General features: G+C 40.4%; 1 protein-coding gene across 12 annotated transcripts in view; it reads left to right on the top strand.

Moving 5' to 3' along the window:
- F8 (coagulation factor VIII) overlaps positions 1–27,095 on the top strand; it is a 123,423-nt gene that overhangs the window by 8,181 nt on the left and 88,147 nt on the right. For all 12 annotated transcript variants that reach the window (XM_034649653.1, XM_034649652.1, XM_034649656.1 and 9 more), the window contains 3 exons: positions 13,350–13,471; positions 16,565–16,687; positions 20,579–20,791. In XM_034649653.1, coding sequence (XP_034505544.1) covers positions 13,396–13,471; positions 16,565–16,687; positions 20,579–20,791 — 412 coding nt within the window. In that variant the 5' untranslated portion in view covers positions 13,350–13,395. The remainder of the gene's footprint in view (positions 1–13,349; positions 13,472–16,564; positions 16,688–20,578; positions 20,792–27,095) is intronic.

Here is a 27,095-nt window from a genome sequence, read left to right as displayed (position 1 = left end):
TGGGCTGTTTCCATAATTTGGCTACTGTAGATGATGCTGCTATAAGCATAGGGGTGCGTGTATCCCTTTGAATCTGTATTTTTGTATTTGGGTAAATACCTACTAGTGCAATTGCTAGATTGTAGGGTAGCTCTATTTTTAACTTTTTGAGGGACCTCCGCACTGTTTTCCAAAGTGGCTGTACTTTTTATTTTGATGAAGTCCCAATAGTTCATTTTTTGCTTTTGTTTCCCTTGCCTCAGGAGACATATCTAGTAAGAAGTTGCTACAGCCAATGCAAAGAGGTTACTGCCTGTTTTCTCCTCTAGGATATTGATGGTTTCAGGTCTCACATTTAGTTCTTTTGTCCATTTTTAAAACATTTTATTTATTTATTTAAAGAGAGAGAGGGAGAGGGAGAGACAGAATTTCAACAGACTCTGTACTGAGCATGGAACCTGATGCAGGACGCAATTTTCCAACCCTGAGATCAAGACCTGAGCCAAAATCAAGAGTTGGATGCTTAAACAACTGAGCCACCCAGGTGGCTCTAGGTGTTTCATCCATTTTTTAAAAAATCTTTTAAACAGAAGATTTTGTTAGAGAGGGAGAGAGCATGAGGGGCAAAAAGCAGGGAGATTGGTAGGAGAAGGAAGGAAGGAATGAAGGGGGAGTAAACAGAAGGGGGAATGAACCACGAGAGACTATGGACTCTGGGAAATAGACTGAGGGCTTTGCGGGGGGGAAAGGGATAGGCTGGTGATGGGTATTAAGGAGGGCATGTATTGCATGGAGCGCTGGGTGTTATACACAAACAATGAATTGAGGAACACCACGTGAAAAACTAAGGATGTATACTGTATGGTGACTAACATAATAAAAAAATTTTTTTTAAATTTTACATGAATAAAAAAACACAAAAGGAGAAGGAGAAGCAGCAGGGAGCTGAATGCAGGGCTCGATCCCAGGACCTTGGGATCATGACCCGAACCAAAGGCAGACACTTAACCGACTGAGCCACCCAGGTGCCCCTGTTTCATCCATTTTGAACTTATGTTTGTGTATAGTGTAAAAAAGTGGTCCAGTTTCATTCTTCTGCATGCTGCTGTCCATTTTTCCCAACATCATTTGTTGAAGAGACTGTCTTTTTTCCACTGGATATTCTTTCCTTGTTTGTCAAACATTTATTGACCATAGAGTTGTGGGTTCATTTCTGGGTTTTCCATTCTGTTCCATTGATTTATATGTCTGTTTTTTTGCCAGTACCATACTGTGTTGATCACTACAGCTTTGTAATACAACTTGAAGTCCAGAATTGTGATGCCTCCAGCTTTGCTTTGCTTTTTCAAGGTTGCTTTGACTATTCAGGCTCTTTTGTGGTTCCATACACATTTTAGGACTGTTTGTTCTAGCTATGTGAAAAATACTGTTGGTATTCGATATTAAATCTGTATTTGGTATTAAATCTGTAGATTGCTTTGGGTACTATAGACATTTTAACAACGTTTGTTCTTCCAATCCATGAGCATGGAATTTTTTGTACATGTCTTTGTGTCATCTTTAATTTCTTTCATTAGTGTTGTATAGTTTCCATAGTACAGGTCTTTCACCTCTTTGGTTAGGTTTATTCCTAGGTATCTTATTGGTTTTGGTGCACTTGTAAATGGGATTGTTTCCTTAATTTCTCTTTCTGCTGCTTCATTATTAGTGTGTAGAAATGCAACTGATTTCTGTACATCGATATTGTATCCTGAGACTTTACTGAATTTGTGTATCGGTTCCAGCAGTTTTTTGGTGGAGTCTTTCAGGTTTTCTACATAGAGTATCATGTCATCTGCAAATAGTGAAAGTTTGATTTCTTCCTTGTGGATTTGGATACCTTTTCTTTTTGTTGTCTGATTGCTGAGGCTAGGACTTCCAGTCCTATATTGAATAAAAGTGGTGAGAGTGGACATCTCTGTCTTGTTCCTGACCTTAGGGGAAAAGCTCTCAGTTTTTCCCCATCGAAGATGATGTTAGGTGTGGGTTTTTCATAGATGGCCTTTATTATGTTGAGGTATGTTCCCTCTAAACCTACTTTGTTGAGGTTTTTTTTTTTAAGATGAATAGGTGTTGTACTTTGTCAAATGCTTTTTCTGCATCTATTGAGAGGATTGTATGGTTCTTATCCTTTCTTTTATTAATGTATATCACATTGCTTGATTTGCAAATATTGAACCACCCTTGCAACCCAGGAATAAATCCCAGTCAATGGTGATGAATGATTATTTTAATGTATTGTTGGATTTGGTTTGCTAGTATTTTATTGAGAATTTTTGCATCCCTGTTCATCAGGTATATTGGCCTGTTGTTCTCTTTTTTTAGTGGAGACTTTATCTGGTTTGGGATCAGGGTAATAGAACGAATTTTTAAGTTTTCCTTCCTTTTCTGTTTTTTGGAATAGTTTGAGAGGAATAGGTATTAACTCTTCTTTAAATGTTTGGTAGAATTTCCCTGTGAAGCCATCTGGTCCTAGACTTTTGTTTGTTGGGAGATTTTTTTTTTATTATTGATTCAGTTTCTTTGCTGGTTATGAATCTGTTCAAGTTTTCTATTTTTTCCTGTTTCAGTTTTGGTAGTTTATATGTTTCTAGGAATTTATCTCTTTCTTCGAGGTTGTCCAATTTGTTGGCATATATTTTTCAATAATATTCTCTTGTAGTAGTTTATATTTCTGTGGTGTTGTTTGTTATTTCTCCTCTCTCATTTGTGATCTTATTCATTTTGGCCCTTTCTCATTTCTTTTTGATAAGTCTGGCTAGAGGTTTATCAATTTCATTAATTTTTTCAAAAAACCAGCTTCATTTAGAAGCATGAATTTTAATTGCATTTTTATTTGCGTGTCAAGTTATTTCTCAATATTTGGATCAACTTTGAGTATCATAATAGTTTCTTATTGCTGTGTAACAAATTACCTCAAACTTTACAGCTTGTAACAACACCCATTTATTATTATAGTTTTAGTGGCTTAGAAGCCAGGTGGGCTCGATTGGGCACTCTACTCAAGGTCACACAAGACCAAAGTCAAGTTGTTGACAGGGCTGCCATCATTACTGGAATTCAGTTCCTTCTATGAAGTTCCATGTAGGGCCCTTCAGCTTCAAACTAGGAAGAGTGCTTTGAGTCTCTCTCCTGCTTTAAATTGTTCTGACTTCACCTTCTACCACATCTCTCTGACCTCTTCTGCCTTCCTATCCCACTGTTAAGAACCTTTATGACTACTTTGGGTCCACCCAGATATTTCAGGATAATCTCTCCCTCTCAAGACCAGCTGATTAGCAACCTTAATTCCATCCACGAAGTTTCTTTAGCTATGTAACATAACATTTTCATGGGCATAATACCAAAGGGGAAAGGTGAAGAAAAGCCAAATTTTGCCTACTACAGGTATAATTTACATACAATGAAATACACAGATTTTTAATGTGCAGTTTGATAAGTTTTGACAAACGCGTACAAGTCACATCACCACTACTTTAATCAGCACATAGAACGTTTACATCAATTCTTCTGCAACTTTCCAGTGAGTCTCCCTACCCTGACATGGCCCCTGGCAACAAGCTGCTTTCTGTATTCATTTTTGACTGTTTAAGACTTTTATATCATTAGAATCATACAGTATGCACTCTTCAGTGTCTGGCATGATTTGTAAATTCCACCAGATTGTTGCACAAAGCAGTTTTATTCTTTGTATTGCTGATTATTGCTCCATTATCGGAACATATCACAATTTGTATATTCATTCACTGTCACATGAACCTTTGGATTGTTTCCAGTATGGGGGCTAGCATAAAGAAACCTGCTATGAGCATTTTTGTACAAGCTTTTGTGTGGACATCTGTTTTCATTTATCTTAGTTAAATATCTAGGAATGAAATTTCTGAATCATGTGGGAAATGCATGTTTAACTGTAAGAACTGCCAACAGATTTCTAGAATGGTTGTACCATGCCAGTATTTAAGTTTAGTCATTTTAATGACTCTGTGGTGGTATCTCACTGTATGTTTAATTTGCATTTCTCTGATGACTAAAGATTCTGAGCTTCTTTGTGTGTGTAATTGGCTGTTCCTATATTTCCTTTGATGAAATGTCTTTTCAGAGCTTTGGCCCATTTTAAAATTATGTTGTTTCTCTTGTTATTTTTGAGTTTTGAGAATTCTGTATATTCTGGATACATTTTCAGATGTACTTATGTTAAATATTCTGTCCTAGTACAAAGTTTTTCATTTTGATGAAGTTCAGTTTATCTATTTTTTTTTTCCGTTCAGTTGCTTGTGCTTTTGATGCCTTATCTAAGAAACTATTGCCAAATCCAGGGTCACCCAGAATTATACCTGTATTTCCTCCCAAGAGTTTTATAGTATTAGCTCTTATATTTAGGCCTTTGATATACTGAATTAATTTTTGTGTGTGGTATGAGCAATGGATTCAAGTTCCTTCTATAGTCTATATAACCTGCAGTTGTGCAATGTTAATGACCCTAAGGTAGAGGCCCAGGGGCCCTGATCTCTAACTGAACAATTAGCCACTTATCCATTAATGTTGGTCTTGTTAAAAATTATTAAAATAGGGGCGCCTGGGTGGCACAGCGGTTAAGCATCTGCCTTCGGCTCAGGGCGTGATCCCGGCGTTATGGGATCGAGCCCCACATCAGGCTCCTCCGCTATGAGCCTGCTTCTTCCTCTCCCACTCCCCCTGCTTGTGTACCCTCTCTCGCTGGCTGTCTCTATCTCTGTCGAATAAATAAATAAAATCTTTAAAAAAAATTATTAAAATAATTGTACTTAATACATTGCATTTTGTATTGTAGCTTCCATCTAGCGTGCAGCCTGAGGTATGGTGAATAACAGTGTAAAATTGAATTGAATGGAGAAAATGATTTATTTGTTATCTAGCTTTCTGTTGTTGTGCAAGCAGTCACATGTATTTTTACCAGGAAAAAAAAGTTGATAGAATTTTTATTTTGATGATACCATTTTATAGTCTAGATACTGATTAACGGGATATTCTGACTCTAGACACATCCTGACAACCTCTGCCAAGTTTTGAAATAAACATCTGGGGAAATTCAGTTTTATATTATCTGTTCCTGCAGCTGCTCAACTTCTTCTAAGCAAAGGTCAGGGAATATAATAGGTTTTCCGATTCTTTTTAGATAAAATGTGAAAGAACAGTTCATGTGAAGGACATTGTTGCCAAATATATTTGGCAAGATTTATATATCAAATCCCAAGGGAAATGCACAAACAAAAATCTCACAGAAGTTAGGAAGGAGTAAAACCCATGAACCCTGGAACATTTTGTCACTTACTGTGCATATTACTCTGAAACTGACACAGGCAAATACCTCACGTGTTTCTGCACCAGTGGAAACTGTTCAGTGTAATAGAAAAGGTTCTAAATACACTCATCTCAGAACTGAATCACAAAGGTGAATGGTGCTGATACTCTTAGGAATATCCCTTTGAATAGGGAGTCCTATTGTGGACCATGTCCCACTAAACTAGAGCCTAGGCTTCTGTTTGTCTGTCCTACAACCTTATTTCTTTTGCCTCTGATTTTTGCCTCTTTCCTTAGAGGGAGAAAAAAAGTGTTTCTGTGTGCTCTTGATCCTGTTCCCTCTTGTTCTAGTAAACATTTTCTGTGTCTTATATTTTCATTTTAGTCAGAAATATTAAAGTGGAAGCACTGTGCTAGTAGATGTCAAAATAACTCTCTTGACATGGGTCTCAGTTTTGTTAGAAGCTGGTGGAAGGTTTGGAGAAACTGGGTGGAGTAAACTCTGCAGAACCAAGGACACAAAATAGAAAAAGGGATGAGTTGATGAGTGTGGAAGGGCATAATTCTCAAAGTGGCCAAGAGATGGGACAAATGGACTAAACAGGGGTGCACTTGATGATATGGGCACCAGATAATATTGTTAAATGACTAAAAGCCATGTAGGTCTGTGCCAAGGCTAGTGACATGAGAAGTTTTAGAGATGGATGAAATTAGAGCACATTTAAATATGAATTAATATTATGGAGATGGGTTCCCTGGACATGGAGTCTGAGGTATAGATTGACGTGCAGGAAGTTTATTTAGAGAGCTCTCAGGACCAACACTGGGGAAGGGAAGAGAAGGGGAGGACAGGGAAAGAAGGGGGGGGCACAGGGAGAAGCTGGACAGCAGTGCCGTCCGACCCTACAGGGAGCTCTGGAGCTGGAGTGACCGTTCTGAGTTGTCCCACGTCGGGCCAACTGTGGTGGGGCTTTTCTGTCTCCATCCTGATCCGTCCTTAAGCGCCAGGCTATCCTGGGCGTGGCTACTGTGGGAGCAGGCCCTGCGGCTCCTGGGAGGGGGCGTGGCCTGCCCTGGGAAGGACCTGTAGGGGAAGGGCCGCTTTGGGAAAGAGGTGGGGGGGGCAGTTTCTGGTGCCGGTGGTGCGGGCGGTGGTGCGGGCCAGGCGGTGGCTCCCAGGACCATCCCATTTCTGTCTTCACCACGACCTCCACCCACTCACCTGCCATGTCCTCACTTGTTTGGGGGGGGGGTCAGCTTCTTCAGCTCCCAGTGGCCTGCACCATGCCCCTCAGGCGGCTCGCTGCCCTTGGGTAGGGCACATTTACGCCCGCCCTGCGTGTGCCTTGGCCACCTTCACTGCTCAGTGCCTGTGGTCAGAGCTTCAAAGGGACTGTCAGACAGAAGGAGTCCCAGGATGGGGGTCCACATTTCCCATTGGGCCACCCTCTCTCCTCCTTACCTCAATTCTGGTTCCAAAGATCTCTGAATCAAAAACAAAGTAGATGGCTATGGGAGACGCTGTGGAAGACAGGTGAGGCTCTTTGTTGCTAAACTTTCTTGTAGAGCTTCATTCCTTCCTCCGTAAATGAACCCCTTCTAAAGGGAGAGCTTGCTTATCAGTACGCCAGCCCCTGGCCCTCAGTCAGTACAGAAAGTCATTTGTCATGGCATAGGGTTGGCAGAGCTGCTCCCATGACATGCTTTCTTGGGTGCCCTGGAATGGAGTGACGTGCTGTAGGTTGGCCAGCTTCTCCTTGGTACTTCCGTCAGTCTTTACTTTATGGGAATGGATGCTAAACTGTTAGGGGCACACTCACCACTTTAAGGCTCGCCCAAACCCTGTGTTTTCTTAAAAGGAAATCTCCCTCATTTCCCCAGCTAACCCGTTCTGCCTTGATCTTGACATCGTCTGGGGCTCACAGAGGCTCCTCCTGTGAGTGACTGGTGCGTCTGTGTCTCTCCCTCACCTTTCTGCCATTCTGTGCCGTTTGTGCTCAGTGTGACCCCCAGGAACTCATGTGGCAAGGTCTGCTCTGTCTGCGATCGGATGCGTCTTTATTGTACACCAGCATAGTTCAAACACACATCTCTGGGCCACATCCCTCATCAGAGCTCCAGGAATACAAACTCAAAAGACCTACCAGATGGTTCCACCCTCATGTATACCTGGATGCATTTTCCTCATTTCACCAGTGTTTCTGTGCTTTTCGTGGGTGGAGGGTAACTGTTTGCCTCACAAAAGAGGCCTTGCAGATTCATATCTACACTTCCATTGTACAGCACCGGTGCATTTTAAGTTTTCAGCAGAGTCGTAAGCAGTGTTCTGCTAATCACATCTGCTAACCTTGGGCAGCAGCATTTCCACAGATTTATAGCTGTCAGTGAATTGTCTGAAAACAATGCAGAGGAAAAGGATTCTTTCCAGTGAACATTGTTCAAATAATGAGAACACCTGTGCTTCCTTGGGTGGTTTTATAGCTTTTAAAGCACACAAATGAAAAGAGAAAAAAAGGTATCTGCTTTTTTCTCTGTGTGTGTGTGCATGTGTGCACACACACAGAAGTTCATTGGGGGAAGCTTATTGGTGCTTATTGAGGCTCACTATGTATATGAATAGTTTCCTTGAGCAGTTGTGATGTATCAGGGACTTAGTGTTAGTCTCCATTGCTGCCAAGTTGGACATTCACGGCAGCGGTAGCCAGATCAGCTTTGGTGAGTCTGTGATATTGCACCCATGCATAGCCTCCACTATGGCTCTCCCATTCATATGTCCGTTTTGGCAGGATTGGAGTTGCAGTTACTGAAGCTGGCTAACATCAGCTGGCTAAGTCATTCAATCTACTTGGTTGTTTTTGGTGCCTTTTCTGTGGTGGATGCGCTCTACTTTTTCATTCTTTGATGATTTTCCTTTCTTTATATAGATTTGAGTTTTGACCTATATTAATTTCCTTCTCTCTGAATAGTTTATTTTAATATTTCTTTTTTTTAAATTTTTTTAAAAAGATTTTATTTATTCATTTGACAGAGACAGAGACAGCCAGCAAGAGAGGGAACACAAGCAGGGGGAGTGGGAGAGGAAGAAGCAGGCTCACAGCAGAGGAGCCTGATGTGGGGCTCGATCCCATAACGCCGGAATCACGCCCTGAGCCGAAGGCAGACGCTTAACCGCTGTGCCACCCAGGCGCCCCTATTGTAATATTTCTTGTAAGGCAGCTCTACTGACAACAAATGCCCTCAATTTTTGTTTGTCTGAGAGTTGTTATTTCTCCATCACTGTTGAAGGATAATTTTGCAGGGTAGAGAATTCGAGGTTGGTTGTAGTTTTTTTCCCTCTCAACGCTTTAGATATGCAACACTCTACTCTCTTCTTGCTTGCGTGGTTTCTGAGGAGAAGTTGTATGTAATTCTTTTCTTTGTTCCTCTTTAGGTAAGGTGTTTTCCCTGTCGTTTCTTTCAAGATGTTTTATTTATCTTTGATTTTCTGAAGTTTGAATATGATATGCCTAGAAATAGTTTTTTGGGGGGCACTTGTCCTGCATGGTGTTCTCTGAGCTTCCTAGATCTGTGTTTTGGTATGTGACATTAATTTGGGGAAATTCTCATTATTGCTTCAAATATTACTTCTGTTCCTTTCTTTCTTTTTCTTCTGCTATTCCCATTGTGTGCGTTACAACTTTTGTAGTTGTCCGACAGTGCTTGGATATTCTAATCTGGTTTTCGTCACTCTCTTCTTTTTTCTTTGCTTTTAAGGTTAAAAGCTTCAATTGTCATATTTTCAAGTTCAGAGATTCTTTCCTTAGCCATATCTAGGCTACTAATAAACCTATCAAAAGAACTCTTGGGGTTCCTGGGTGGCTAGTTGGTTAAGTATCTGACTCTTGATTTCGGCTGAGGTCATGATCTCAGGGGTGTGAGATCAAAGCCTCACATCTGTCTTCATGCTCAGCAGAGAGTCTGCTTGAAGATTCTCTCCCTTTACCCCTTCCCCCACTCACGTTCTCTGTCTCTCTCTCTAATATAATAAAGAAATAAAATCTTTTAAAAAATATTAAGAGATTAATATCCAAAATACACATTTCCCCCAGTATCCAAAAGTTTGCTTTACAACACTTTGATTTTGCAAAAGACCTACTTTAATACCTGTTTTCACTAACTAAATAAATCTGAAGAGGATTGTGCCTTTTACAAAATGGTAGTTGCTTCCTTGTTTTATGCCATTTCAGCTTCCCAAAGGTTTCGTAGGCATGTTCTACGTTTGGACAGCAAGGGAAACCTGTATATAGAGAATTCCTTCAAACTCAACAAGAAAGGGGTGCCTGGCTGGCTTAGTCAGTGGACCGTGTGACTCTTGGTTTCAGGGTTGTGAGTTCAAGCCCCATGTTGGGTGTAGAGATCACTTAAAAAAAATAAAATCTTAAAAAGAAAGACTCTATAAGAAAGCAAACAACCTAATTCAAAAATGGACAAGGGGCGCCTGGGTGGCACAGCGGTTAAGCGTCTGCCTTCGGCTCAGGGCGTGATCCCGGCGTTCTGGGATCGAGCCCCACATCAGACTCCTCCGCTATGAGCCTGCTTCTTCCTCTCCCACTCCCCCTGCTTGTGTTCCCTCTCTCGCTGGCTGTCTCTATCTCTGTCAAATAAATAAATAAAATCTTTAAAAAAAATATTTAAACAAAAATGGACAAAACGGACTTGAGTAGACATTTCTTCAAAGAAAGTATACAAATGGCCAATAAGCACATGAGAAGATGCTCAAGCTCAAAACTACAAAGAGATACGATCTCTCAGCCATTAGGATGGCTATTATACAAACAAAGAAAAAACCAAAATAAATGTTGGTGAGGATGTAAAGGAATTGGAACACTTCTGCAGTGTTGGTTGGAATGTAAAATGGAACAGCCACTGTGAAGAACAGAATGGTGACTCTTAAAAACTGTTTGAAAATTAGCATATAATCCATCAATTCCATTTCTGGGTATATACTCAAAATAATTGAAAGCAGGATCTTGAAGAGATATTTGTACACCCATGTTCACAGCAGCATTGTTCTTAATAGCAAAAACATGGAGGCAACCCACGTGTCTGTCTATGGATGAGTGGATAAACAACGTGTGGTCTGTTCATACAATGGAATATTATTCAGCCTTAAAAAGGAAAAGAATTCTGACACCTGGTGCAATGTGGATCAATCTTAAGGACATTAAGCCAGTCACAAAAAGAAAAGCACTGTATAATTCCACTTATATGAGGTACTTAGAATAGTCAAAATCATAGCAACAGAAAGCAGAATGGTGGTTTCAGAGGTTGAGGGGAGTGGAGAATGACAATTTATTGTTTAATGGATGTTGAGTTTCAGTTTTGCAAGATAAGAATTGTGGAGATAGATGGTGGTGACGGTTATACAACAATATTAATGTACTTAGTACCACTGAACTATACACTTAAACATGTTTAAAAGTGAACTTTATGTTTTATGTGTTTTACCACAATTTAAATAACGGGGAAAAATTTAACCTGAGCAAGTTCTCTGTTGAGGGTCCTTGGTGTCCACCACATAAACCTTCTCCTGTCCATCCTTAAATGCTTACACCAAAGGCTACTTCTGAGTACCTATTAATGCTAGATTCCTCTGTGCAATATAGAAAAAAAGTCCTTTCAGATTGGATGTTAGAACTGCACAATTTCACCCTGGCCTTATTACTGTCTTTGGTTTTATCTTTTAAAAATAAATTAAGAATCATTGACCTAATTATCACGTTTGAAAACAGGCAGTTACGTAAGCTATAGATGAAGAAACAGCATGAAAAGTAAGTGACAGGGGCGCCTGGGTGGCTCAGATGGTTAAGCATCTGCCTTCGGCTCAGGTCCTGATCTCAGGGTCCTTGCATCGAGCCCCACGTCTGGCTCCCAGCTCAGCAGGGAGTCTGCTTCTCCCTCTCCCTCTGCCTCTCCCCCTGCTTGTGCCCTCTCTGTCTCTCTGTCTCTCTCTCAAATAAACAAAATCTTTAAAAAAAAGAAAGAAAGAAAGAAAGAAAAGTAAATGACAACTGCTAGAGCCCTACTGACACCTTCACCCCAAGATGAAAACTGCCCTCATTTGAATTACAGCCAAGACTCTAATGTGCAGAGGAACCTTGTCATTAGCCAGAAACTGGAAGGGGCTTGCTGCGTGGTACCTGAGCTTCCTTTCCACCCTCAGATTCTAGACCCTGACACCTGTCAGTAACCAGGCAGAGAATGCACAGGGTTCCTGGCTCAGCAGTTCAAACCACCTGGGGCACTGAAATGCATTCGTGTTTCTTTTATAATGAGGCCCTCTTCTCTCTTCTTACCCTTTTCCATCCTATTTACCAAAACAAACATTGCCATACAAACCATGATGTAAGGAGAACCCACCCACTAGGTTTTATGTACACACATCCCCATTTTGCTCTCAAGGACCAGAAGCTCTCTCCTTCCTGGTGTTAAAGCAAGAGTTGGATTTTAAGTGGAGAATGAAAGGGGGATCCGTTGAAATAGCATGAAATTGTGAAAAGTTCACCATGAGAAGTCATTTTTAATTATTACACAAATACATGAGATTGAAATCTGAGGTTAAATAAAAATATTTAGTTACCAAACCAAAAGAAACAACACCTGCTTCATATCTAGTTATGTATCTTTAACGATCTCTCCTTTTCCACATCCATTTCTAATATGTGTTTTGTGACGGCACAATGGCATGTAGTATATGATTTATACATCTGTGATGTATAGACACCTGTGGGAGTGAGTGCTCAATTGTTTTTTGACTGATTGGGGTTTGGAGACCAGGATTTACACATGAACGTTTCCTTCCAGGGCAGCAGCGTTCATTCCCCAAACGCCCATGCCTTGTGTCTATACTTCTTTCACTTGCTGAAGCAATACCAATTGGTAAAATCTGGGAAGTGGTAAGAATTAGATATTCAGAAGCATAAGTCAGGAAAAGAGGTTCTCTATGGCATATAGAAAACTGTGGAACGACTCTATGCATGCAAAAATGGTGGCAATAGCCACCTTCAACCATTTTGTATTGTCTACCAATTCACCTGCAGCCTTCTTCACATGATCCTTTTGATTATTCAACCTAGACTGGGCTCCAGAACATGACAACCTCACTTGTCACGTAGAGAGAGAGGAAAAGGTTGGGAACAAGTCTTCACCTAGAAGAGTTTTAATAACTAAGGCAAAGAATAACATTTTAGAAACATTTATATAATCAACTGTAAAATTTCTGATTCAGTAGCTAATCTGTGAATAAGTGGATAATTGGGAGTATCCGACTACAGACACAAATGATCGTTAATGGAGAATTGACTCTAAATTACATAGTCTTCATTGGAAGGTAATTTTCTCTGTGATATTCCTGGTATCCCTAAGAGGGGAAGTATAATTTTAGGTACATATAGACAAAATTTGAATACAAGTTATTTAGATTAAAGTTACAATGTCTTTTAGAGATAAAATTGAAGGACCCTCTAGTTATTTCTTTGGCAAAGGATGCAGTGCATGGGTACTCAAACTTTATTGAGATGAAAACAAACCATGAGTTATGATTTTATGATTTATTTTTATCATATGGCACCTAATGTTATCAGATGACTTTTGAAAACAGTATTTTGGTTTGATAGATGTTAAGGATTGTCTTAGCTCAGGCTGTTACAACAAAACAACACAGACTGGGTGGCTTATAAACAGACATGTATTCTGAAGACTAAGATCAAGGTGCCAGTGGATTTGGTGTCTGGTAAGCGTCCTGTTCCTGGTTCGTAGATGGCCATCTTTTCACTGTAGCCTTGCGTGGTGGAAGAGGTGAGAGATTTCTCTGGGGTCTCTTTTATAAGGTCACCAATCCCATTGTCTGCAAACGTATAAACATTCAGTCTATAGCAGGGATTTATATACAATTTCCAGTTTGCCTTGTTAACAGTAGAGGAGAGTGGGATAGAAACTTTACTTCCAGCTGCTGAAAAGTGGGTTCAAAGAAGGTCCACCAAAACGAATGACTTTTTCCTTTTTTCACACAGGTTTTCTCCTTGGGTTCCAAGATCTTTGCCATTCAACACGTCAGTCATGTACAAAAAGACTGTGTTTGTAGAATTTACAGATGACCTTTTCAACATTGCCAAGCCCAGGCCACCATGGATGGGTAATAAAAACAATATTGACTGTTTACTGTGAAACTGAGAATCTGATGTCCTAGCAAGGATCCCCCAGGCTTGGAGCTGCAGTTTCAGAGGGCCAGGCTTCCCTTACTACCACCTGTTGGGGAAATACACTGACTGAATATTCTCAGTCTCTTTGCCGGGCTCTCCTCCTCTGCTTGTTCTCTAAATGTTAGAGTGCTCTGGGTCTTTCAATCAGTAGCTGATCTTATCCAGTCTAACAATGTTAAGACATCTCTATGCTGGTAACTCCCAGGTTTATATCTTTAGTTCAGATTGCTTGCTTGATACATCCACTTAGGTGTCAAATAAGCATGTAACAGGATATCACAATGAGACATCTCCTACCTTAGAATTATTTCTGAGAATTATAGGTGACAAGTACCCCCAAATTCTAAAGAGAGATTGGGAGCACCTGGCTGGCTCAGTTGGTAGAGCATGTGATTCTTGATCTCAGGGTTGTGAGTTCGAGCCCTACGTTGGGTGTAGAGATTATTTTTAAAAATTATAAAAGGTCATTTTTACCCAGTTTAAAGATCTTGGACTAAGAAAAAGAAGTAAATTTTGTTGAGATGGAAACAAACCATGAGAAACTCTTAACAATAAAGATCAAAGGGAGGGTTGATGGAGGGAGGTGGGTGGGGATGGGCTAGATGAGTGATGGGTATTAAGAAGGACACATGTATGATGAGCACTGGGTATTGTATGTAAATGATGAATCAGTGAATTCTACTCCTAAAACCAGTATATGTATGTATGTATGCGTGTGTATATATATTTAGAGACAGAGAAGGATGCAGGGCTTAATCTCGAGACCCTGACATCATGACCTGAACTGAAATCAAGAGTTGGACATTTAACCAGCTGAGCCACCCAGGCACCCCTACTCCTGAAACCAATATTGCACTGTACGTTAACTAACTAGAATTTAAATTAAAATTTGATGAAGTAAAAGAGATGTCAGCCCTCATATGTAGGACTTATTCAGGGACTTGTTCAGGTGGTGGCCCAAAATTGGTTCTGCAACCCTTAGCCCATCTTGCACCTCAAGCCTACATAAAAGAAGGCTAGGAAGTTACGAAATAATTTAGGTTTGAGGATTTCTTTGTAAACCATTTTTGGTGATTTGTATATTCCCCACCCCATAATGGGAGGGAGGTTTCACCCTCATGTCAAGCTTTAGGAGAACCACTTAGAAGACTTGACATAAGACCTGTGGAGCTCATAAGACTCTGACTAAGTTCCTGCTTTTTATCTGAAAAAAACTTTCAAGGTCAGAGTCTTGGGGGAACTTCCCCTGATGGCATAATAAGGAAAGTGGGTTATAGCTGAAGCTAACTGCACTGCCACTGTTAAAACAAGATTTGTCTCAAGAAACCCTGCCTGAGAGGTCTTCCGGCCAGGGCTAGATGACCCCAATAGAAAAAGCCTCTGCAATTGTATTGCCAGAAGCAGAAACTGAGAAGAAATATACAAGTGACAGTTGGAGAGGGCATGATTGGGAAGGAGAGAGTCTCCAAAGAACTCATATAAGTTCTCTAAGAAAGAAAGAGAAAAAATGTTGGCATGTTCCACAGTCAGGAGCTAGCAAAGCCACATTATCACTATTCTTTCCAAGAAAGATCTTGTCATCATGCCTCCTTTTCCACCCTTGTCCTTTTCTCACTAGCTCCAAGCTTACAGGGTCAGGAGGGCAGTATGGTGACTGGGGGTGGCAGATTAGCAGAGGAAGATGAGAAAGCTGGAGGAGGGAGGCACCCTTAAATTGCAGGAGACATCAAATGTTTGATATTAAGCTAGAATAATATCACTGGACTGATACGATATTGCCAATATGTGATGGTCACTGGAAAAAATTGGGGATTTTTCAAAGTGCAAGAGGGGAAACTCCACATAACACAGGTTTTTTCCAAAGACTTTATTTATTTATTTATTTATTTGACAGAGAGAGAGAGAGAGCACAAGCTGGGGGAGCAGGAGAGTGAGAAGCAGGCTCCCCACAGAGCAGGGAGCCCAATGCGGGGCTGGATCCCAGGACCCTGGGGTCGTGACCTGAGCCAAAGGCAGACACTTAACCGACTGAGCCACCCAGGTGCCCCTCCACATAACACAGTTAGAAACTATGAAAAATAATGTTTTTGTCCCATTGAATCCACTTCATTCAATAAATCATTTGTAGGCATCTTATACCTAATATGTCTATAAGTCAGAAGTCTTGATTTTCTCTTACTTTTCTGCATCATGACCTGACTACCACCCAGCTGCACAAATGCAAACCACAGAGGTCATCCCTGGCAGCTCTCGCTTTAGTCCAATCTCTAACATCCAGTCCATCATCAAGTCTTGTTGACTCTTCATCCAAAACAAGTCCCAAGTCTGTTTACTTCTTGTAAATTCCAAGTTCATCCAAACTCCTGTGGCCTACAAAGTCCTACATGTTATGTTCCCTGCCTGCCTTTATAACCTTATTTTCTATTATTCCCCTGCTCATTCACATGTTACTCAACTATGTCAAGATTATTCCTGTCTCAAGACTTTTCCATTTGCTTTATCTGCTTTGAATGTTATTCTACCAGATATTTGCAAGTCTTGCTTCTTTTCAGTTAGTCAGATCTGCTCAAATGCCACCTCCTCAAAGATGCCCTTCTTTACCACTATAAAGGATTCTGTCTCCTGCTTCATCATTTTCTGGCACGCCACCATCTTTTATAGCATTTACAACAATCAGAATATTTCTTGTTTATTTCTTTATGCGCTTAATTACATTCTCCAGAATATAATTTCCATGATATGTCTTGTTCACTACTGCATCTCCAGTGCCTAGAATATAGTAGGATTTCAACTATTAATTGAATGAATGCATGCATCGAATGAATTGCCAGAAATCTATCCTCAGAACAACCATGACACTGAGCTGGTGATAGCAGTTTATGCATTTATTCAGTCAGTTACTACTTTTTATCAATAATCACAGGGGCATGTTTTTCCATTGTGACTTTAGCCATCACTTTCATAATAGCAGGTTTTCTGGAGTACCACTCTCAAAGTGACCTTTGGGGGGCATCTCATTCTTGCAGGTCTGCTGGGTCCTACCATCCGGGCTGAGGTTCATGACACGGTGGTCATTATACTTAAGAACATGGCTTCTCATCCTGTCAGTCTTCATGCTGTTGGTGTATCCTACTGGAAAGCTTCTGAAGGTGAGTCAAATGCCCTTCTATTCTCCTGTCATCTCAGGGATAAAGGAGTATTGAATACAAGGTCCTATAGCTAGTGAATGGTGTACTCAGGATTCAAACCTAGGCCAATTCGTGACGTCAGGAACATTGTCATTTTAGTCTAAGCCCTGAAGTTTATTATTTTTAAGATTTTATTTATTTATTTGAGAAAGAGAGAGAGAGCGCAAGCAGGGGAGGGGCAGGGGCAGAGGCAGATGCAGAGGGAGAAGCAGGCTCCCTACTGAGCTGGGAGCCAGATATGAGGCTCGAGCCCAGGACCCTGGGATCATGACCTGAGTCGAAGGCAGACACTTTTTTTTTTTAAGATTTTATTTATTCATTCGACAGAGACAGCCAGCGAGAGAGGGAACACAAGCAGGGGGAGTGGGAGAGGAAGAAGCAGGCTCCCAGCGGAGGAGCCTGATGTGGGGCTCAATCCCAGAACTCCGGGATCACGCCCTGGGCCAAAGGCAGACGCTTAACAACTGCGCCACCCAGGCGCCCCTTCATTCTGTTAGTAGTGTCTTTTACAAGAGCAAAAGTTTAATTTGGTTCCTATTCTCCCTTGAGGAGCCAGGCCACTGATCCTAACAATTCCACTTCAGCTGCCTTCCTATGCCCAGAAAACTTCCTAGGGAGGATCAAGGCTCATGGTATGGAAGTGAAATGGATTTCATCTTTTCTCTCCTTAGATTCTGACTGTCCAGATGCTTCCTTTCCTTCCCCTCCCCCCAGTTTCTAAATATGGATGCCACCATGTGATAAGAGACACGTACCAGAAGCACAGCCTGACTTTGTTAAAACAAACAACCTGTTTGGCCAGAGTCCCTACTTTACCTAGCTTCTCCTTAACCTTCACCTCATATAGGAAGGGAGTAAAGGGGTGCCACAATTGACTATGATATTGTCCAGATAGACTATGGCATATATAGATCAAGAAAATTGAAGCAAATCATTAATAAACTATTAGAACATATGCCCTATGTTGACTAATTTCTCATTCTGAAATGAGAACAAATCTAGGAGCATTTTAAAGAGGTCAGGGTTCCCACCATTCTGCAGCTGAACATAGGGATGATTCTTTTGCACCCTAAGCCTAGAATATTACTTAGTCATAAAAAAGAATGGAAATTTTACCTAGAGGGTATTATGCTAAGTGAAATAAGTCAGAAAGAGAAAGACAAATACCATATGATTTCACTTATATGTGAAATCTATTTTTTAAAGATTTATTTATTTTAGGGGGGAAGGGCAGAGTGAGAGGGGGAGAGAGAATCTCAAGCAGACTCCCTACTGAGTGCAGAGCCCAACGCAGGGCCTGATCCCACAATCCTGAGATCATGACCTGAGCTGAAATCAAGAGTTCGGATGCTTAACCAACGGCACCACTCAGTGCCCCTTACTTTGCCAAATCTTAATCTGTGGAGGTTTGTGACTTCTGACACTGAGTTGTAAAAGAACCTGCTGCTCCTGTATTATTTCTGGGAACCTTCACTCTTGGAGTCCTGAAACGCCATGTAGGAAGCCTAACTCCCCCAGGTCCCTATGAGGAAGCCCAAGCCAAATAGAAAGCACAGGTGTCAGTGTGCTGAATCCAGTTTTCAAGTCATCCCCATCCAGCTACTAGATGTGTGAATGAGAAACCCTCCAAGTGATTCCAGCCCTCAGCTGTTTGTGTTATGCCAGCTGATGCCTTAGCTATCTTGAAGCAGAGAGGGCATCTTGCCTGTGCTCTGTCTGAATTCCTGACCCACAGAATCAGTGAGGGTAATACAATGGTGATTGTTTTACACCACTACATTTGGGGTAGTGATCTTTGCAGAATTCTCAACAAGAGGCTCTGTGATGTACTCTTCAACTTTTCTCTTTTCCTTGTATATCTCAAGCCCAAAAGCACTTGACAAAACTTTGACTGGCTCAAGGGATAATTACAAAATGACTTCCTTTCAGAAGTGGATTTTTGTTGATTCAATACACTCCTGAGGCTATCTTCCATGTAAAGGGCACATTGAAATCAGACAGACTCCCTGAACTCTCAAATGTTACAACTGTGCTATTCCTCGTATAATAGAAAGTGAACATTACACAGAACATCTTCTGTTTAGAATATTTGCAGGTGTACAAGCTCAGATAAGACTCTGATGGAGGCAGAGATCTTCCAAACATAATACTTGTTAGTAGATAGTAAACTTAAAGCATTGTGCTTGTTTTCAGGTACCACCTACTTTACCTGGTCTTCACAAATCACTTTTGTCTTCATTGTAGAATAGACTGTTATTAGCAACCTAAGCAGCCCCCAAAATCTCCTTTTCTCATTACCCACTACAACAACTCTTCATTCTGTTTGGAATCTACCATCCATGGATACTGCTTCCTCCTTTCCCAGCTTAGATGTCCTGGCACATCATAGACATGGCACCCTTGCATGCACTCATAAGTTCCCGGCCTCCTTGATCTCCATTCTATTCACTTGGATAAACCACTACCCTGGTTAAAGCTGTTCTCCACCTACTTTACTAGCAACCAAGTGAACAGCCATTGTTGGAATAAAACTATACAACTACATGAAATTGTATCACTAAGTTCATAATACCTCACCTCAGTACTACCTGGCCATCCTACTGCTACAGTTCTCCCAATCCGTTCACTGTCCCTCTCCCCAAGACAGCTGTAGTGTTTTACACATTCTTGTGCTCTAATCAAACCTCCCACACCTCTTTCCCAACCCTACTATTAGGAAAAAGGATATTCATTTCTTAATGAAATGCTTCAAACAAAGAAAGGTACAGAAAATAATATAGCACACAAACATGTAACCATCACCTCACTTTGCCAAATGTTTTTTTTTTCTTTAAAGATTTATTTATTTATTTATTTATTTATTTATTTATTTATTTGAGAGAGTGCAGAGCCCGATGCAGGACTCAATCCCACAATCCTGAGATCGTGACCTGAACCAAAACCAAGAGTTGGACACCACCCGACTGCTCCTCACTGCCAAATCTTAATATTTTGTCTTTGCTCCAAGAAATTAAACATTATACAGTTGAATCCCTTTATGTATCCCCTCTGATGCCCTTCCTCCCTATCGAAATGTACCTACTACCTAGAATTTCATATCAGCCCATGATCACACAGGCACCTACACCACACACTCCATCCCCAGGTGCCAAGTCAGGTTTTTTAAAAATTTCTACCACTCTCTGCCAAGCACAAGTATTGGTCTGATGGTGTTTCTCGATGAAGCCAGTAGTACCTAGTGCACACCGAAGAGGGTGTCCCTATACCCCAGAGAGGCTGATTTTAGAGTGGGGGCTACCCACCTGTACTTTGGAGGTGGCGTTTTCCTGCTGAAAGTTTGTAGTAAAAGTACAGGCAGAGTCGGGGCAGTGCAGGGGTATCTTGTATTGCTCTGTTGTGTCAGGCTCACGCTGGGTGTGGAGTCTGCTTAAGATTTTCTTTCTCCCACTCCCTCTGTCCTTCCCCTCCCCCTCTAAAAAAAACATTTTTAAAAATCTCTGTATCTCATCTTCCTGTGACCTTCACTAGTGCTCATTAAAAAGTCTGGGACAACGTACATAACAAATGTATGTCTGTTGAGTTGAATTGATGTGAACTAGGTGAAAAGATGCAATGATGGAAGCAATATTATTGGTTAGAATCTGGAGGTTACACTGAGACCCACTCAACCCCTCATGTTTACATTAGTGGTCTACAACTTCTCTGGAATATATGAGGCTGCTTGATAGTCTTCACATTAAGTTGCAGAAGGTCTATTTCTTGTGTAGAATCTACGGGTAACAATAAACTTACTATGTTTCCTTGAGTGAACAATGGGTATGGAAAGGACCGTTTTATCCCTTCTTGCTTTAGGTGCTGAATATGAGGATCAGACCAGCCAAAAGGAGAAGGAAGATGATAAAGTCATTCCTGGTGAAAGCCATACCTATGTCTGGCAGGTCCTGAAAGAGAATGGTCCGATGGCCTCTGATCCGCCATGTCTCACCTACTCATATTTTTCTCATGTGGACCTGGTGAAAGACCTGAATTCAGGCCTCATTGGAGCCCTGCTGGTTTGCAAAGAAGGTAAGTGTGAGAAAGGATAGGACTGAAATGAAATAAGCAGGGAAGTATAAACATCTGGGTCGATTATTAAAGCATTTGTGTTCTTTCATCTAACAGAGGTTTCTTTTCCCTAGCAAAATGCCCATAGAAAGAAAATATTACAGTTTATGGGCTATCTCAGTATGCCTTTTGTAAATTTTGTGTTGTTAAGTTCCCTGAAAGCTTTCTGGAGATAAACACATCCAACTGTGTCATTTGTATCCCAAAAGCATTTAAAAATTGGAGAAAAGCAGGGCACGTGGGTGGCTCAGTTGGTTAAGTCCAACTGTTGTTTTCAGCTCAGGTCTTAACCTCAGGGTCATGAATTTGAGCCCTGCATTGGACTCTGCACTGGGCTCTGTGCTGGGTGTGGAGCCTACTTTAAAAAAAAATAGGAGGGGGCACCTGGGTGGCTCAGTCGTTAAGCGTCTGCCTTCGGCTCAGGGCGTGATCCCAGCGTTCTGGGATCGAGCCCCACATCAGGCTCCTCCACTGGGAGCCTGCTTCTTCCTCTCCCACTCCCCCTGCTTGTGTTCCCTCTCTCTGTGGCTGTCTCTCTCTCTGTCAAATAAATAAATAAATAAAATCTAAAAAAAAATTTAAAAAAATTAAAAAAAAATAGGAGAAAAGCAAACATTTATAACTTGTTTTTCTAAAAACCATCTTAAATTTAATTAAACCTGGGATGCCTGGGTGGCTCAGTCAGTGAAGCGTCTGCCTTCGGCTCAGGTCATGATCCCAGGGTCCTGGGATTGAGCCCCACACCAGGCTCCCTTCTCTGTGGGGGGCCTGCTTCTCCCTCTCCTTCTGCTGTTCCTCCTGCTTGTGCTCTCTATCAAATAAATAAATAAAATCTTTTAAAAAATATAGTTAAACCTGTTTTTAATTTATAGTTTAATAGCATACACTAAATTCGGGAAGTAAACATTGCAGAATTTTCTTTAATTCTAAGTTTTTATAGTAAAATCATCTTCATGGGACTTTTTTTTTCCTTTAGCTATTACTGCATGTCCCCACAATTTATTGGCTAAAAACGAAAATCATCATTTATCATATCTCATGGTTTTTGTGGGTCTCTCATGAAATTTAGGAGTATGTTTACTTGGTGGTCTGTCTCAGGATTTCTTTTTTTTTTTTTTTAATGCTCTAGCCATTTTATTTATTTATTTATTTATTTATTTATTTATTTATTTATTTATGAGAGAGCAAGCATGTGTACACATGAGGAGAGAGGGGCAGAGGGAGAGGGAGAGAGAGAATCCTCAAGCAGACTCCCTGCTGACCACAGAGCCCAACTCAGGGCTTGATCCCACGACCCATGGATCATGACCTGACCTGAAATCTAGAGTCAGATGCTTAACCGACTGAGCCACCCAGGTGACCCAGAATGCCCTAGCCCCTTAGACTCTCCCCAAGTCTTTCTAGTCCCTGCCTTGAAGCCTTGACTTTGAAAGAGGAAAAGAAGGGCAAGAAGAGGTACCAGATCCCTGGCCAGACTGGAGACCTTGTATGAGCCACTCTACCTCTCAGAATGACAGCTGGGTGTGCAGTCCTCTTGCAGTCCACTGTCTGAGGATTTCTAATGAGGCTGTAGTCAAATAGTGCTGGAGCCATGGTCATCCTGAATGAAACTTTATTCACATGTCTGGCACCTAGATTTGGAAAACTCAAATAGCTGGAGCTTTCCACAGGGTCTTTTCAGCATGGGAGCTACAGGGTAGCCAGAAGTTTTTTCCATTTAAATGGACTGTATTTTTAGAGTAGTTTTAGGTTTACAGCAAAATTGAGCAGAAAGTACAGAAAATTCCCAACTACCACGTGTCCACCATCAACACACAGCCTCCCTCACTATCAACATCCTGCACTAGAGTGGTATGCTTGTTACAGTTGGTGAACCTACACTGGCATGTCATTATCAACCGAAGTCCATACTTTACATGACAGTTACTCTTGTTGGTTTACAGTCTACAGGTGTGGACAAATGTAGAATGACATGTATCCACCATTATAGTATCATACAGAATAGTTTCACTATTCTAAAAATCCTCTGTGTCCCACCTAGTCATCCTTTCCTGTCCCACCCCCTAGCAACCACTGGTTTTTTAAATTGTCTTCATAGTTTTACCTTTTCTAAAATGTCAAATAGTTGGAATCATGCAGTATGTATCCTTTTCAGATTGGCTTCTTCCGCTTAGTAATATGCATTTAGGTTTCCTCCGTATCTTTTCATGGCTTGATAGCTTTTTTCTTTTTAGCACTGAATAATATTCTATTGTCTGGATGGACCACAGTTTATTTACCCACTCACCAGTGAAGGACATCTTGGTTGCTTCCAAGTTTTAACAGTTATGAATAAAGCTGCTATAAACATCCATGTGCAGGTTTATATGCATACATAGTTTTCAACCCCTTTGGGTAAATGCCAAGGAGCACAATTGCTGGATCAAATGACAAGAGTATACTTACTTTTCTAAGAAACTGCCAACCTGTTTTCCAAGGTGGCTGTGTCATTTTGTAGTCCCAGCAGCAATGACTGAGACTTCCTGCTTGTTCCTCATCCTTACCAGCTTTTAGTGTTGCCAGTGTTTTGGAATTTGGCCATTCTTATAGATATGTAGTGGTATCAAATTGCTTTAATTTGCATTTCTATGATAACGTGTGATGTGAAACATGTTTTTATTTAAAAGATTTTATTTATTTATTTGAGAGAGAGAGAGAGAGCACCAGCAGGGGGAGTGCAGAGGGAGAGGCAGAACTCCCCGCTGAGCACAGAGGCTGACACGGGGCTCAATCCCAGGACCCCAAGATCATGACCTGAGCCAAAGTCAGATGCTTAGCTGACCAAGCCACCCAGGTGCCCCATGAAGCGTGTTTTTGTATGCTATTTGCCCTCTGTATATCTTCTTTGTTGAGGTTTCTGTTCAAATCTTTTTCCCATTTTTAAATCAGATTGTTTTCTTTTTGTTGAGTTTTAAGAGTTCTTTGTACATTTTGGATAACAGTCTATCAGATTATGTCTTTTGCAAATATTTTCTCTCAGTCTTTGTCTTGTCTTCTCTTTCTCCTGAGTAGCCAGATCTTTTATATGGTGGCTCATGCTGTCTGTTTATATGGTCCCTTTTGTAACCTGGCTCCAGAAGTTACACAGCATCCCCGCTACCTCATTGTGGTTGTTAGAATGACTCACCATGGCCAGCGCATAAAGGGGAAGGGAATTAGACTCCACTGTTTGATGGGAGGATAAGCAAAGAATTTGTGAACATGAACCACCATTTCTGGATGATGATGAAAAGTATGATTCCAAAAGAACAAAAGGGGAGGGAGTGGAAGAAGAGGACCGGAAGAGTTTGTACTAGTTTCACTGAAGTATTATCATCTCTTATATAATAAGTTCACTTTCATAGTCATAATTTATGACAAAGTGCTACAACCACAGTGTGTTATTTGTGAGATGTAAATTTGTGAGATGTAAATTGTTTAATAAAACAATAAAATCACTGGGGCACCTGGGTGGCTCAGTCAGTTAAGTGTCCGACTCTTGATCTCAGCTAGGGTCTTGATCTCAGGGTCGTGAGTTCAAGCCCCATGTTGGGCTCTGCACTGGACATGGAGCCTAGTTAAAAATAAATAAGTATGTAAATAAACATCAAAACATGTTTACATATAAAATAGAAATAAATTTAAAATCAAAAGAATTATTTGGCAGAAAATTGACTTAAAAAGTCAACAGAGAGGTACCTGGCTGGCTCAGTCAGTGAAACATTCAACTCTTGTTCTTGGGGTTGTAAGTTTGAGCCCCACATTGGATGTAGAGATTACTTAAAAGTCAAATCTTTTTAAAAATTTTTTTTAAAATTAAAAAATTAAATACATTTTTAAAAATGTAACATCTTTATAAAAAAGTCAACAAGAGGTTCTAGTTCTGGATAAGATGGAAAAAACATATGCCACCCTTTATCTCCCATTGAGCTCAACTATAGAACCTTGACAAAATGCATAGCCCAGCCATCTGAGAATCCTAACAATCAAGTAGAACAAGCAGGTCAGGAAAAGGCATCAGAATTTAAATTACCACCAAACTGGTGGAGAATTTCTCTTTTTATTCTCCTTCAGTATTCCCCAAATGGGCAAAGGATGTGAATAGATATTTCTGGGGGGAGAAAAAGATATAGAAATGGTTAAGAAGTATGTCAAAAGGTGCTCAACATCACTAATCATCAGGGAAAGGCAAATCAAAACCACAAAAAGATATCCCCTCACACCAGTCAGAATGGCTAGAATCAACACACAGGAAACAACAGGTATTGGCAAGGATGTAGAGAAAGGGGAACCCTCCTACACTGTTGGTGGGAATGTAAACTGGTGCAGCCACTCTGGAAAACAGCATGGAGGGTCCTCAAAAAGTTAAACATAGAGCTGCCCTATGACCCAGCAATTGCACTACTAGGTATCAACTGATGAATGGATAAAAAAGATGTGATGTGTGTGTGTGTGTGTGTGTGTGTGTGTGTGTGTGTGTAGGAATATTATTATATAATGGAATATTAGCCATAAAAAAAGAATGAAATATTGCCATTTGCAATGACAGGGATGGAGCTAGAGAGTATAATGCTAAGTGAAATAAGTCAGAGAAAGATAAATACCATATGATTTCACTCAAGAAATTTAAGAAACAGAACAAATGAGCAAATGGGGAGAAAAAAAAAGAAACAGAGAGGCAAACCAAGAAACAGGCTTAACTACAGAACAAACTGATGGTTACCAGAGAGGAGGTTGGGAGGGATAAGTTACATAGGTGATGGGGATTAAGGAGGGGACTTGTGGTGAGCACTGGGTGCTTTGTGGAAGTGTTGACTCACTAAATTCTACATCTGAAACTAATACTACACTGCGTGTTAACTAACTGGTATTTAAATAAATCTTTAACAAATTTGTATGCTATATACTATCAATGAAAAACTGGAAACCAAAATGTAAGAAAGTATGTTTACAATAGCTCCAAAATTTGAAAGTTTAGGTATAAATCTAACAAAACATGTACATTGTCTGTATGGTGAAAACTAAAAAGTGAAAGAAATCAAACAGAGAGACAAACTGTTTCTGTACTCTTAAGATTCTACACAGTAAAGATCTCAGTTCTCCCCAGTCTGTAGATTTTCAGCAAGATTTTTTTTGTGGTCACAGACAAGCTGATTCTGAAATTTATATGAAAAGGCAAAAGTACTAGATTAGCTAAAATGATTTTGCAAAAGAATAAATTTGGAGTAATAATCCTGCTCAATTTTACAATTTACTACAAAGGTGCAGTAATCATAACATGTATTAGTTAATGGAATAGACCTGTAGATCAATGACATAGAATGAAACTCCAGAAATAGATCCACACAAGTAAGCCCAATTGATTTGGCGCAAAAATAACTCAAAGGAGGCGTCTTTTCAACAAATGGTGTTGGAACAATTAGATATCTATATGCAGTGATCCCAGACCTTACTAGTTATACAAAAAATAACTCAAAATGAATTGCAGCTCTATATGTAATATGTCCAACCATAACACTTTTAGGAAACAAGGTAGAATATCTTCATGACCTGGGGTTAAGAGAAGGGTTCTGAGAAAACATCACAAACACAGTCCATAAAAGAAAATATTGATAAATGTAACTTTATCGACATTAATAATTTTTGCTTTTGTAATAAAAAAACACTGTTAAGAGAATGAGGAGACAAACTACAGATTGGGAGGAAATATTTGCCAATCACATATCTGGCAAAGGACTGCTGTGATATATATAAAAAACATATTCACATGGGCGCCTGGGTGGCACAGTCGTTAAGCGTCTGCCTTCAGCTCAGGGCGTGATCCTGGCGTTCCGGGATCCAGTCCAGCATCAGGCTCCTCCACCAGGAGCCTGCTTCTTCCTCTCCCCCTGCTTGTGTTCCCTCTCTCGCTGGCTGTCTCTCTCTGTCTAATAAATAAATAAATAAATAAATCTTTAAAAAATATTCACAATAACCAAGATATTTTTATATGCTTTATATATGTATTATACATGTGTATTATATATGTATATGTTATATAGAAAACATTTTATAAAACATGCTCTCAAATCTCAACAATAAGGAAAAAATCCAATTTTTTTAAATGGGCAAAATATTTGAATAGATAATTCACTGAAGAAGATATACAAGTGCCAAATAAATACACGAAAAGATGTCCAGTGTCATTGGCCATTAAGGAAATGCATATTAAAACCACAGTGAGGGGTGCCTGGGTGGCTCAGTCGTC

The sequence above is a fragment of the Ailuropoda melanoleuca genome, chromosome X, assembly GCF_002007445.2.
Source record: "Ailuropoda melanoleuca isolate Jingjing chromosome X, ASM200744v2, whole genome shotgun sequence".
Taxonomy (NCBI): domain Eukaryota; kingdom Metazoa; phylum Chordata; class Mammalia; order Carnivora; family Ursidae; genus Ailuropoda; species Ailuropoda melanoleuca.
Note: the sequence above shows the minus strand (reverse complement) of the source record. Positions and strands in the feature narration are given on the sequence as shown.